Source organism: Terrapene carolina, unplaced genomic scaffold, assembly GCF_002925995.2.
Source record: "Terrapene carolina triunguis isolate 2854851 unplaced genomic scaffold, T_m_triunguis-2.0 Scaffold95, whole genome shotgun sequence".
Taxonomy (NCBI): domain Eukaryota; kingdom Metazoa; phylum Chordata; order Testudines; family Emydidae; genus Terrapene; species Terrapene triunguis.
Window position 1 is genome coordinate 31,490,006 of NW_020664446.1, and position 13,721 is coordinate 31,503,726.

A 13,721-nucleotide genomic window follows, 5' to 3' on the forward strand; every position below is an offset into this window, starting at 1 on the left:
GTTGGGGCAGAGTCAACATAGCTTTTGTAATTGGAAATCATGCCTCACCAATCTATTAGAATTCTTTGAGGGAGACAACAAACATGTGGACAAGGGTAATCATAGATTATCAGGGTTGGAAGGGACCTCAGGAGGTCATCTAGTCCAACCCTCTCTGCTCAAAGCAGGACCAATCCCCAGACAGATTTTTACCCCAGTTCCCTAAATGGCCCCTCAAGGATTGAACTCACAACCTTGGGTTTAGCAGGCCACTGCTCAAACCACTGAGCTATCCCTCCCCCCTATATCCAGTGGATATAGTGTACTTGGACTTTCAGAAACCCTTTGACATGGTTCCACACCAAAGACTCTGAAGCAAAATAAAGACTCCTAGAATAAGAGGGAAGGTCCTCTCATGGAGCAATAACTGGTTAAAAGATAGTAAACAAAGGGTAGGAATAAATGGCCAGTTTTCACAGTGGAGAGAGGTAAAGATTGAGGTTCCTCAAGGTTCTATACTGGGACCTGTGCTGTTCAACATGTTCATAAATTATCTGGAAAATGGGTAAACAGTGAGGTGGCAAAGTTGGACGACAATACAAAATTACTCAAGATAGGTAAGCACAAAGCAGACTGCAAAGAATTATAGAGATCTCACAAAACTGGGTGACTGGGCAAGAAAATGGCAGATGAAATTCAATGGTGATGAATGCAAAGTAACGCACATTGGAAAACATAATTCCAACTATACATACAAAATGATGGGGTCTAAATTAGCTGTTCCCCACTCAAAAAAGAAATCTTGGACTCAATGTGGATAGTTCTTTGAAAATGTCCGCTCAATGTACAGTGGCAGTAAAAAAAAATCTAGCAGAATGTTAGAAACAATTAGGAAAGGAACAGATAATAAGGCAGAAAATATCATAATTCCACTATGTATGCCCACATCTTGAGTGCTGCGTGCAGTTCTGGTGGCCCCATCTCAAAAAAGATATATTTGAATTGGAAAAAAGTACAGTGAAGGGCAACAAAAATGATTAGGGATATGGAACAGTTTCCAAATGAGGAGACTGGAACTGTTCAGCTTGGAAAAGAGATGACTGGGGCGGGGGTGGTATATGATAGAGGTCTATAAAATCATGAATGGTGTGGAGAAAGTGAATAAGGAAGTATTATTTACTCCTTCACATAACACAAGAACCAGGGGTCACCCAATGAAATTAATAGGCAGTAGGTTTAAAACAAACATAGGAAAGTACTTCTTCACGCAACATACAGTCAATCTGTGGAACTCATTGCCAGAGGATGTTGTGAAGGCCAAAAGTATAATTGGGTTCAAAAATGAATTATATAAGTTTATGGAGGGTAGGTCAATCAATGGCTATTAGCCAAGATGGTCAGGGACACAACCCCATGCTCTGGGTGTCTCTAAACCTGTGACTGCCAGAAGCTGGGACCGGATGACAGGGGATGGATCAATTGATAAATTACCCTGTTCTCTTCATTCTCTCTGAAACATCTGTAACTGGCCACTGTTGGAAGACAGGATACTGAGCTAGATGGACCATTGGTCTGACCCAGAATGGCCATTCTTATGTTCTTAAATTTTATTCCATTTTTAACCTTTTAGAGGTTTGCCTATTTTCCCCCATGATATCACTTTAATATATATCTTATTTAATTTTATTAGACAGTTTTTCATTCAGACACTAGGTGAGTGGTTCAGTCTGGTTTAGACAAGATAGAGATATAAAGCTGGGTGTCATCAGCATATTGAAGCCTATGTCCCCCCACTAACAGGTTGTCTACACTTAGAAGTTAATTCAGTTTAAGGTAGGGTGTGAATTTAAAATTATTCCCAATTAACTCCCTATGTGGACGCTTTTATTCTGGAATAAGAGTGCTTTGTTTCAGATTATTATAATCCAATAGATTAAAGTAATTCAGAATAAGGCACTCTTATTCCAGAATACGGCATCCACACAGGGAGTTAATCAGGAGCTATTTCAGAATAACTCCCCATGTAGGCAGACATGGTGATAAAATGTATATTGTAGGATTCCATTTTATCACCATGTCTGCCTACATGGGGAGTATCCATAGTATGGAGTATCACATGTATATTGTAGGATTCCATGTGATACTCCATACTATGGAAGAGTTGCCCCCAGGTGCCTCTCACAAAGCAAGGAGCAGAGTCATTGAAGAAATCAGCCCTTCCCATCCAACTCACTGTTCTGATGGTTGGTAGGAGTTTTGGGAGCTCCCAGAGGTCCCTTGTTAAAATTCTGTTACCAAATGAAAAATAGAGTTGAGGTGATTTTGTCCCATTATTAAACACTGGTAAGCCATGTCTGTTTGATTTATCCCTTGGGATCACAGTAGTACTTCTGAAAACTAAACTTTTGCTTTTGGAGTGGACCGCATTACCCCAGAAGGCTGGTGAGTTCAATATTTTTCCTGGGTGAGAATATGGAGCCCTTTGTTATTAAAATATTGGCAGCACACTATTGCTATTGTAACTTTATAACTAAAGCAAAATAGATGGGTGTAATCAAAATCTGGCTACAAAGGACAAAAAGGGGGACTTGTGCTGTCACTGTTTAAATAGACCTGTCCCAGCTGTTAGACCCAGTTAGCAGGTGGTAGGGTACAACCAATCCCTTAGTGTCTGCTTTTTTTCAAACCATCAATCACACTAGGCTTAGGAAGCTCACTCCTACAGGAGTTAATGTACAGTTCTTGTTATTACAGATTGTTATGAATTAAATAAAAAGATCAAGTAAAGGTTTATCATTAACTGATGTTTTTACAGTCCTAGCAATCTACAAAATAGTAAATGCCAATATAATACTTTGACATTTTAACAAGTTGCTAGACTCTTAAATGTCAAATTAGGAGAGCTATTTGATGCTTTTATAGGTTGCTTTGATCATAAAATGCCATTTTAGGATAATCTTTTATTTGACATTTTTACACATTCAGTAAATGCTTTTCCTCCGTTAAAAGTTCCCCAAGGAAACTCGAGGCAAAGAACTGTAAATGAAAGAGAAATTAAGATTCTCAATTCATATACTTTGTATTCTAATGATTAAGAATAAGGGAATTATGCCAGGAATAAGATAGTAAACTTAGTTGCATGTCAGTTGATTTATATAATCTGACAATTTAATACCTATGTAAATACATGTGTACATTTACCTGCATTGTTGTTACTTGTTTTCGGTAGGTTTTTTTTCCCCTACACCTGAATAGCCCATATAAGTTTTGGGCAAAATTGTATGTCACATTGTTCAATGTCATGTGATGATACAACAAAAGACCATATTGGCATGTCCTAAAATAGGGCCTAATCCTGTTTCTTTTTAAATCAGTGGGAGTTTTGCTGCCAACTTGAATATTGGTTTGTCTGACTTGACCAGTCTGGGCCTGAATGGAGGAAGAGTAAATACTTAATGACTACAAGCAAGAGGGTAGAATTAAGAGTGCCATAGAATATTTAATTACGAATTTCCTGATATGTTAAAGAGTTAAATCATAAATCAAATTATTTTTTTCATGGAAACAGTGAGATTCTATCAGTATTTTTGTTGTAATGAAAATCTACATATTTACAAGTTAGAGCTTCTTTCTCTTTCACCCTGGAGCATCTTTGCAGACACGAGAAACAGTATAGAGTCGTCATTCATTCCTGTCCATGGTTTGTTCCTCCATTAACCCCAACCTGGTCATGACCCTGCGTATGATGTCTCACCATCTAGTCAGTGGTTGGCCTCTAGGTTGAACTGACCTTGGCTGTGCTTGCATTATTTACTTTGGCATCCTGTTATCTGCTTGTCTTCAGCAGTGTCCCCACCCCTGTAATCTTTTCAGTTGTAACCAATACTGTACCCTGATTTCACATCCTACTCTCCTTCTAACTTTACATTTGTCTTAAAATCATTCCACTTTACATCCACCATCTTTCAAAGAACTCTTCATCTCCTCTACCTCCAGCCTTCTCATGTCTGTTTCATTTAATGCAGCTGCTTCCAGACCACAGAGTAATACTGTTAGTATGCTGATTTGATAAATTTTCACTTTAGTACCAAATATAATGTTTGTACCAGTCCATAATTTCATCCATTTCTGTGCAGCACTTGTAGCTAAAGCACATTTCCTTGTAACCTCATCCTTGATGGAACTGTCCTCACTAATCAAGTGTCATAGGTATTCACAAGATTCTACTTGTTCTATGATGTAGCTTCTGCACTTTATCTATTGTCCCTTTTCCAAGATGCAACCACTTTGTCATTTTGGCATTTATAGTAAGCTGAAGTTGACTGCACCAATTTTCCAAGAGAGTGAAGAGTATCATCATCAATGTAAACATGTCTGCCAGTTGTGCAAGGTCATCTGCACAAGTTAAGGAGCTTAACTTTAGATCAGAGGTGGGCATGTGGCCTGTCAGGGTAATCCACTGGGGGGCCGCGAGACAGTTTGTTTACATCAACTGTCCGCAGGCATGGCCGCCCGCAGCTCCCAGTGGCCGCAGTGCACTGTTCCTGGCCAATGGGAGCTCCAGGAAGTGGTGCAGGCCGCAGGGAACAGTGCACTGTGGCCACTGGGAGCCGCGGGTGGCCCTGCCTGCGGACGGTCAATGTAAACAAACTGTCTCGCGGCCTGCCAGTGGATTACCTTGACGGGCCACGTGCGGGCCACAGGTTGCCCACTACTGCTCTGGATCATCCAGTGTCACACCCTCCAACTTGTCTAATGCTCTTAATGTCCAGTTTAATAACATGATGAAACATGACTGATTCCGTGGCCTCTTGTCTTACACCAAACTTTGATTTGAACCAGTTGCTTTAGTTCCCACCAATTCTTATGGCATTGTAGGAATCTTTGTACCTAGGTTTTATAACTGCAATTCTTTTATCTGGAACTCCATATGATTTTGCTGTTTTCCATAATGCTTCCCTTCAAACTGAATCAAATGCCTTTGTAAAGTCAATGAAAACAGCAATTTCCATTTCTTTAATTTCCATTTTTGCTTTTTTTTCATCAACTAAGGCCAGGTCTGAAACTGCACTGTTTCTCACTTACTTTTTCCTGTAAAATTGTCCTTAATCTGTTGACAATTACTTTCATCGTGATTTTTTTCGGTTCCCAACCATAAGCTTATACCTCTATAATTATTGTATCGATAGGATCTCCTTTCTTCACGATTGGTACAGTTATTATTTTTAGACAGTCATCTAGTACCTCCTGTTACTCCCGTACCTTCTTTATGGTTTTCTAGTACTTTGATATCATTGTCCTGCCAGTTTTTAGCAGCTCAGCTATTTTATTGTCTGTTCCTGCAGTGGCAAGTTAGAGCAGCCTTACTAAATTCTACTTGCCCATTCGTCTGGCACAAATATATGTATTTATAATTTAGAGGCAAGTAAATATAATTACAATGTTCCCTAATTTCAGAGTAACACATTTTTGGCTCCTGCTGGAGCTAGTCTCACTATGATGTGAGAATGTCCAACTTTAATTCAGTTTTCCGATTACTCAGGAAGAAAAACTCTCAGGCTGTCTTCCCCACTTCCTCGCCTTTTGGGAAAGAGCAGCCAATCACAGCTACAGCAGTAGACAGATAGAGTTCTCTTCCCATCCCCTCAGGAGGGGGAAGAAGAAGCAGCAGACACCATTCTACAAGAAGGGAAAGAAGAGGGGAGAGCAGAAAAAGCCCAGTAGCCCAAAGCAGCTCTCTACGCCTCCCCTACTATGAACAATATATCAGTTCCCCTGTATCCTCCGTCTTCCATCTCCCCTCTCCTGCTCTCTAATATTATAACCCCAGGTCTGGGAAGTAAGAGAAGACAAATCCCTTGGAGCTGCCTTCCTCTCTCCCCCCGCCCAGGTATAAGAGAGTGGGCAGGCATGAAGAACCTGTGAGCTACTCCCCCCTAGGCCCACGAGAGAGGGAATAAAAATCCCCAGGGAGCTTTCCCTCCCCCCAGGCCTGGTAAGGGGTATGGTACCTCTAAAGTTGCAGGAGGAATCTAGTTGAGCTGGGAGGAAAGGGCACATGTGAGGTTGGGTGGCAAAATTATGCAAAATTATTGTGTGGCTCTGTGGGTGGAGTTAACGTGGAAGCTGGGGCACCAAACTGATGTAGTCCGCCAGAAGGCGCATCGTTCCAGGGATGGCACAAATACCTCTCTCCAAAAAGAAGGCAAACAGCCTCCCCTAAGGCTCACTCCTCTAAAAGTTTGAAGGTGAAATCCCAACCGATGTGCCCACGCTGAAATCCAAGATGGCACTGACTGTCTTTTTCCCATACCAAGGACCATGCTGTCTCTGGTACCAACAGCAAGGCACCAATCTTGGCCTCATCCACTTTGGCACGAAGGCCCATTACTGTGGTAACTCCTGAGACCCTGCCTATGGTCATCCATGGGATTTCCATTTTGGTGTAGAGAGACCTTTCTGAGGGATTGGCACTAGAATCACTTGTCATCGAGAGGCTACAGGATGTTTTGGCCAAACCACCCTTCAGTGCTGATTGCAAGACCGGGCAGGGCATGCCTGACAGAACTGCCCCACCATTGGAAGACGTGTATTCATTTTCTTTTCCTCAGAAGAACACAGCAAGATTTCCTTCCCTGAGCATAGCCTCTAATCCCCGTGGCGGCACAATGTGAGTTTTGCAGAAAGTAGTGGGAACACTCCTTGAGGGTTACCAGGGCCATTTGTTGTATTTGAACTGTTGAAGGGACAACTCACATCCTCTTACACATCTCCAAGCAAATAGGCGACTGCTTGTTAGTCACAAAGAGTGGAATCTGTGTGAAGAATAACTCAAAGAAAGAACAGTTATGTACCGTGCAGTGACTACGTATATTTTTTTGAGATGTGCATGCAGATTCCGCAACCTGCCTTCCATCCCTGCTAATCAGAGACTGCTCTTATGGGATTTTAATTGGCAAAGGAACTGAGGCACTTGAGGCCTCTCCACTCTATGCCCTTGGCTTTGTGGGGTGAGAGGTAACTCAGGGCACAAGCATGGCCCTATTGGACACTGCTATTCGAAAAGAATCCGATCTTGCCTACATGGGGTGCATGTGCACCAAGAGTAGAATCTGTGTGGACAACATATCTCAAAGAACTCCACCCATACACCTGAGATGTATGAGAAGTTCAGATGCTATGTGGGACATGACCTGTTCTGGGATTTATCTTATATATTTAACTGACTCCTATTAGCATAGTATCTGAGCACCTCATAATCTTTAATATATCCATCATTACAATGCCCCTGTGAAGTAAGAAATTGCTGTTATCCCCCCCAAAATTGATATTGCTGAGGACAGATTGATAATGGGTGGTGTGTTCTGAAACCTGGTGTGTTATACTGTCATTTATGAAGAGGAAACGCATATTCATAGAATGTGCATTATTTAGAGTGTATATTGTTAATGTAAAAACTTGTGAATCCTGACTGTTCAACCATAACAGATATGATAATTAGCTTTTTCATTATCAATTTTCTTTGTAAAGGTGGGCAAATAAATTTGTTCCTGGTCCGGTAAATTTTCATTATAGTTTTCCAAAACGGAGTTAAAGATTTTCACTGGAAAGAAGAGGAGACTGACTGATTTTTGATTCTGTCTCCAAGTCTCCTGGATGAGTCTGAAGAATACTGATGTTGCTCTACAGTGAGATTCATTTATCAACATCTTTATAGTACACATAACCATAGTATCTGAAAAACTATATTCAGGATGGCACTACGTTGATAGTCTTAAAAAAAATTACAAAACCAAGGATTTAATTAAGTTGCCACTGGCAACGTTGAGCTTTCAAGCCACAAGTTACAGCATGGATTTAAAAACTAGTCAATGTTTTACTTGATTCCCAAAAAGCCATATGCACCATTAAATGACACTTCTATCAGTGGAGTTATATCAATTTTAATAAAGTTTTGAGTGGTGATTATGCAGTATTGTTTTTTTTCAGGATGCAAGACATGCAGCAGAAGGAGAAATATACACCAAACTGAATCAAAAAATTGATGAATTTATTCAGCTTGCTGACTACGATTGGACAATGTCTGAGCCTGCTGGAAGAGCCAGTGGATATTTAATGGACCTTATTAATTTCTTAAGAAGCACATTTCAAGTTTTTACTCACTTGCCTGTAAGTATACAAAATAGGCTTTGTTTTCAGATTATTGGAGTCCTATTTTCTATACATTTTAACTTTCTGATTTTTGGAAGAAAATAGCTTTTAAGTAAATATTTTAGGGGGATAGACATGATTTCAGATTGCTTACATACTAACTGATGCATTATTCAGTGTAGAATTATATATATTATGATGAACGAAATTATAAATTATTTGTGAAAGATTTTACTTTCAAAGAAGAAAATAAAATGCAGCACCCTCAAAGCTTTTTTTTTTTACTCAACTACTAGTAGTAAACATTCATACTGTTTTTTAGATCTCATAAAACTTAAATCACTTCAGGCCAGATTTTCAAATGTTCATTTTAATTGTGCCTGCAAATTCTGTGGACAAGTCCACTGATCCACAGAATGCAAACCTAATTCGACCCATGCACATTGTGCGTGTGATTTTGAACAGCATCTAAAAATTTAAACCCAAAGCTCTGTTTGAACTAAAATCTTTTTTGTCCATAAAAACTCCATAGGCTTCTACCTGTCTGAGTTCCCACTGAAACTAATCTTCATTCATGAGTCAGATAAATTCCTTATTTTCCTTAGCTCCGAGTAAAGGGAGTATTGTCCATCTGATTTATGTATCAATTATTATATTTCACTGTCTGACTGGTCACTTTTCAAGACAAGTGCACAACTACTAGGGTGCATTCTGCTCTTAGTTTATACCATTGTAGATCTGGAGTAACTCCAATGAAATCAATGGAATTACTTCCAGTTTATATCAGTGCCACAGCAAAATTTGGCCCAAAACATCTAGCCTTTATGGATTCATTACATTGTGCTTCAGCATGTTCCTTGTTGCTATTGCTTGATGTGTGATTACTTTACCCACATTTGGTGCCTCTGGACGGGTGCACAATCTTATTAATAAATATAACATATTTCTATTAGTCTGGAGTTTCCACATCTCTGTTGGAAGTTAAATCAAGAAAAGAATTTCACCTATGAATACTATAGCATAATTACAGTAGGCAAGGGAATTAGAGATTTTTTTGCTTTCCTCTGAAGCATCATATATTTGGCCATTTGTAGAGGAGACAAGATATTAGAGTTGGTGCATAAAGGGACAGATCTGGTATTCCAAATCTAATATTAAAGTGGCTTTGATTTTTCTCTGTCTTAGTTTTCCCACCACTCTTAAAGTATTCCTTTTTCGGCACATAAGGTTAATAGCTGTGTGAAATATGAGGGACGTGGAACATTTCTAATCCTCTTTTAGGGGCTATGCTTCATTAGTCATAACTGATATACTTATATGGCGTATGGCCATTTGCACTCATGGTGGGTTGCTACATTTCCGTTTGGTGACACTGTTTTACATGTTAAGTAACCCTGGATTAGTGGGCTAACATAAGTGCCATTTCCTTGCAAGAAGTTGCCTATCTGTGCCAACATTGTAGCACTGAATGGGAAAGAATGGAAAGAAGCAGTTATATCAGTTAACAATTGAATAAAAAGAATGGAAGGGATATACATCATATTTTAGAGCATAACCTAACCTCTAGCTGAGAAGGTGAGGAAGAAACTTCCCCTGATGGACAGGTTATTCTATAATTCCCTACTTTGGGTTTCTTGCATTTGGTATTGGCCACTGTAATAGACAGGATACTGAGCTAGATGGACTACCAGTTTGATCCAGTATTACGGTTCCAGTAAAATGTAGGATGGTATCTTTTTGTCTTATTCTGAGCATCTTTAATAGAATAACCTAGGACACATTTGCTTGACCTGGTTGATTGATTTATGAACAAGTCAACAAAATGTGGAAACCCGTTCCACAGACCTCTGCACTGCATATAAATATTAGTGAGAGAGTTGTAGAAATGATATGAAAATTAGTTTATTATTTAATTCTTTTCCTTACCATTGGTTTCAGAGTTTGATTTGTAATAGTGGGAAATATTTGTCCTAAAAAGGATGTTTATAATAAAGGTATTTTCAATAGACAAGCCCACAAAACTGCCTCATTTTCATAATTAAACAAGTTAATAAAACATAAACAAGCCTAACCTTAGAGATTTTGATGTTTTAAGCAAAGCTAGATTGTAATGTGCCACATATTGGATTTTGGATGGGATAGTTTTTAGAAGGACTTTATATTAACAAAATAAAAGCTTCACAATTTTACTTCAAGAAATGTTGGTGCCTTATTGCATTGGTGGTAGAAATATCATGGATATTCAAACATATATTAATAGTTCAGAACTCTTTATATCCAGAAACTATAGAACCAAGTCCTGCTCATTTGGTTGTGGGTATGGTGAGGAAAGAAAAAGGTACAGGGAGCCTCTTCTCCCTCCACCTCTTGTGTATCCACATAGCAGAAAGGCAGAATATAATTCAGGTGTTTGCTAGTCTGGAGACATGGCCACCTTGCTCCCATGAGCTCTCCATAGCCTGATTCAGACATGGTGTGCTGCCTGTTGGAGGATGGTTAGACTCCAGTCTGCTTGTGCATATGCTTTCATAAGCATATGCACAGCAGAAGGTTACACATTATGACTCCTGTGCATCTGACATTAGAACCTACTTCATTTTTGGAATATGTATAACTACCTCTAAATGTATAGAGACAGTCACGTCCGTGTGTGTGTGTGTGCCATGCTTGCATATGGGCATATACTTAGATGTGTTTGTATTGATGGGGACATAACTTTAAAAAAACTGAATATATAATGTAAAAATTTGTTTTATAGTTATACTATTTTATGTTTGAATCTAAAGAACACAAAACAGGCTCACTATGATCTAAGTTACTACATCTAGGTACAGCATGGTAAAGGTGACAACCCAAACTGTTCAGGTTTTGCTCTCATAGCAACTGTGGCATCGCTGTGATGTCTCTCTAGCATTGTTTCTCCTTAAAGTTCTCATATACTCCAGGGATGTAAGTGTACTGTACATTAGCAACAATGTTAGCATAAAAGGCTTGAAAAAGGAAAATATTTTCTTTTCACATTTGTTAGTTCATCCAATTACCATTAATAGTAAAATCTGTGAAAAAATAAATTACTTATGGAACAGAGACTTTATTTAGCCTTGCATTGTCCTAAAGCATTCCTAAGTATTGCTTGAATGAAATAGATTAATAAATTACTAATAACCATGTGCTTTGTAGTTTGGATGTTAAATATACACAATGAAAATATTTTTAAGGAACCGTTTAATTTTTATTTTAAATATTTTAATAAGTATATCGTTAATACTTATTACAATTAAAAATTGCTAGAAGATCAACTCAGAAAACGTTACTTGTGGAATGTGTTACTTTGGATTTTTTATTTTGGCATACAGCTCATTCCCACTGAAAAAGACAATCTTTATATTAAGTACCCCATTTCAATTTAATCACTTTTTTGTGTCTCTTTGCAAAATAATAATTTTTAATTTGTTTATACCTTTTTTCCTTACATTTTCCAAGGAATTTTGACTTTCTTTGGATTTTAGAAAATTTATCAGTTTGATATAGCAAAATATTTTTGTCTTCTGTGAGTGTTAAGAATATCAAAACTTTATATAGCAAATTAAGCCTTCCTAGATCTAGGTATTTTTCATTCATGCAGACTATGGCAAAATAATTTTAGTACTTAATAATTAAGTATCAAGACTCGTAAAATAAAAGTTTTCTGAAGAATTTGCTTCCCTTTTACTGATGCCAACATTTCTTTTGATGTTGACAGTACATTTTAATTTTTTGTTTTGATTGCCTTACTGGTTTCCTTCTCAGAATAACAACAATGACCATGCAGCTATGTCGGTAAGTAGATGCAAGATGAAGAAAAAGCATGTAAACTGAAAAACTATGAACTGCCTGCAGGCTTATTGCTTCAATATTTAATCACTTAATAAATCCCCCCACCCACAACCCTTCCATTTGTTTGATGACTCACTGGGTACCTCGTTGTGTGGTTGCATGCAAGAAACGGGTTAATTACTAACGTTGGTCTTTCGTTCTTTGGGACAGAAGGAACCCTAAAAGCCTTGCAGAAACATGATAGGGTGTGCATTGTATCACAAATGAGATAATTCAGAGGAGACTTTAAGACCTTTTGGAAGTGAGGTCAGGTGTCAAAATGCAGCTGTGGGATGTGCATACAGAATAAGGTTAAAATGGAAAAAACAGTGGCACAGAATAAAGATTTGGTGAAAGTTCTATATCCTTTTTGGTGCACATGCTGGCTGGAGTTGAAGGAATGTCTGCACTCAAATGTTTTTGTGTAAAAAGATGATGGATTGCATTTAGGGATTCATCCATGCCCTGGTTATTTTCAGGTCATCAAGTTTTTTTTAAAAGCAGTTTACTTTGAACAACCACAGATTATTTCCATGATAATTGAGAAATTAATATTGGGTTTGTTAGCAATTGTTTCGGAACATGGAGTGGCAGAATTGTCTTTTTTTTTTTTTTTTTTTTTTAATTTCACATGCATGTAGAATTTTGATTTATCATACCCAATTTGGTTTTATTTGATTGCATTATTCTCATATTTTAAAAAATGAAAGATTTTGTAAGGCATTTATTATGTATGATATTGAAGTAAATGTTAGAAACATTTATTTTTTAAAGTTAGTACATATTTTATATCTTTATTTTTGTGGAGAAATATATTTGAAGTAGATTGAGATGTTGGTTATTTTGTTTTTGCTGAATCTAGCAAAAGCTTTGCTACTAAGTATCCAAAGAATTTCCAGAGTTCAGCTAACATAGGGTGTTTTTTTTATTGAACGTAAACATGGAGATGTGTAGAAACTGCACTACTAGAATTACAAAAATGATGTGCTTTTAGTAAAATAGAAACAAAAACACATATATTAAGTTTAAAGGAATATGTCAAAGTTTTGTGGGCTCAAAATTATTCCCTTTAAATGTTTTTTTCCTGTAGTTTTTGAAGGCCAGGATTCCTCCGTGTCTCCTTCAACAACAGTCCTTTCAGTGGTGATATATTAAAAACTCCATCATAGTGTGTATGTGTATATTGTAGTTCACAGCTTTGTATCTGGAGCAGCCAAACAGTTGGATTATTTTTAATAACACATCACTCCTAGGACTGGCTATCAAAAGCAAGTTGGAGGAGTCCTGATCTCCAAATTTGGGAGGAGGGAAGGAACTAAACTTTCAAAGTAATTTGGAGGGCAGGGGGGTGCATAAACCTGAATAGCGTCCCTTAAATTGTTCCTTCTTTTAACAAATGGAAAGGAATTTTTGTTGTACGTATATGAAATTATATTATTTTCTGCCACTCTCCCTTACCTTTTTGACTCACATCTATTTAGGATTATTTTCATTTTATTAATTCCAATTTTTAGCATCCATCCAAAGTTTGCTGTGGGTACCGTATTTTATGCAATTAAAACTAAAACGTAATGGACTGCCGATGCTCACCAAACCCCTTTAATAACAGTAACCCATCAAACAACCCACCATATTCCATCAGCCTGCCTTCCCCACCCTCCAATGACTGAAAAAAAAAAGTGGGCTCTGAAGAATGTTCAGAAAATAGACTCTGGTAGACCAAGGAGGGTTAGGAC

The 13,721-nt window shown here is 38.0% G+C and overlaps 1 protein-coding gene across 2 annotated transcripts in view; it reads left to right on the top strand.

The window, feature by feature from the left end:
- EXOC6 (exocyst complex component 6) overlaps positions 1–13,721 on the top strand; it is a 185,393-nt gene that overhangs the window by 116,619 nt on the left and 55,053 nt on the right. The window contains exons 18-19 of one of the 2 annotated variants that reach the window (XM_024192625.3): positions 7,969–8,148; positions 11,920–11,949. In XM_024192625.3, the coding sequence (XP_024048393.1) occupies positions 7,969–8,148; positions 11,920–11,949 (210 nt within the window). The remainder of the gene's footprint in view (positions 1–7,968; positions 8,149–11,919; positions 11,950–13,721) is intronic. The other variant, XM_026650928.2, reaches the window with a different exon arrangement.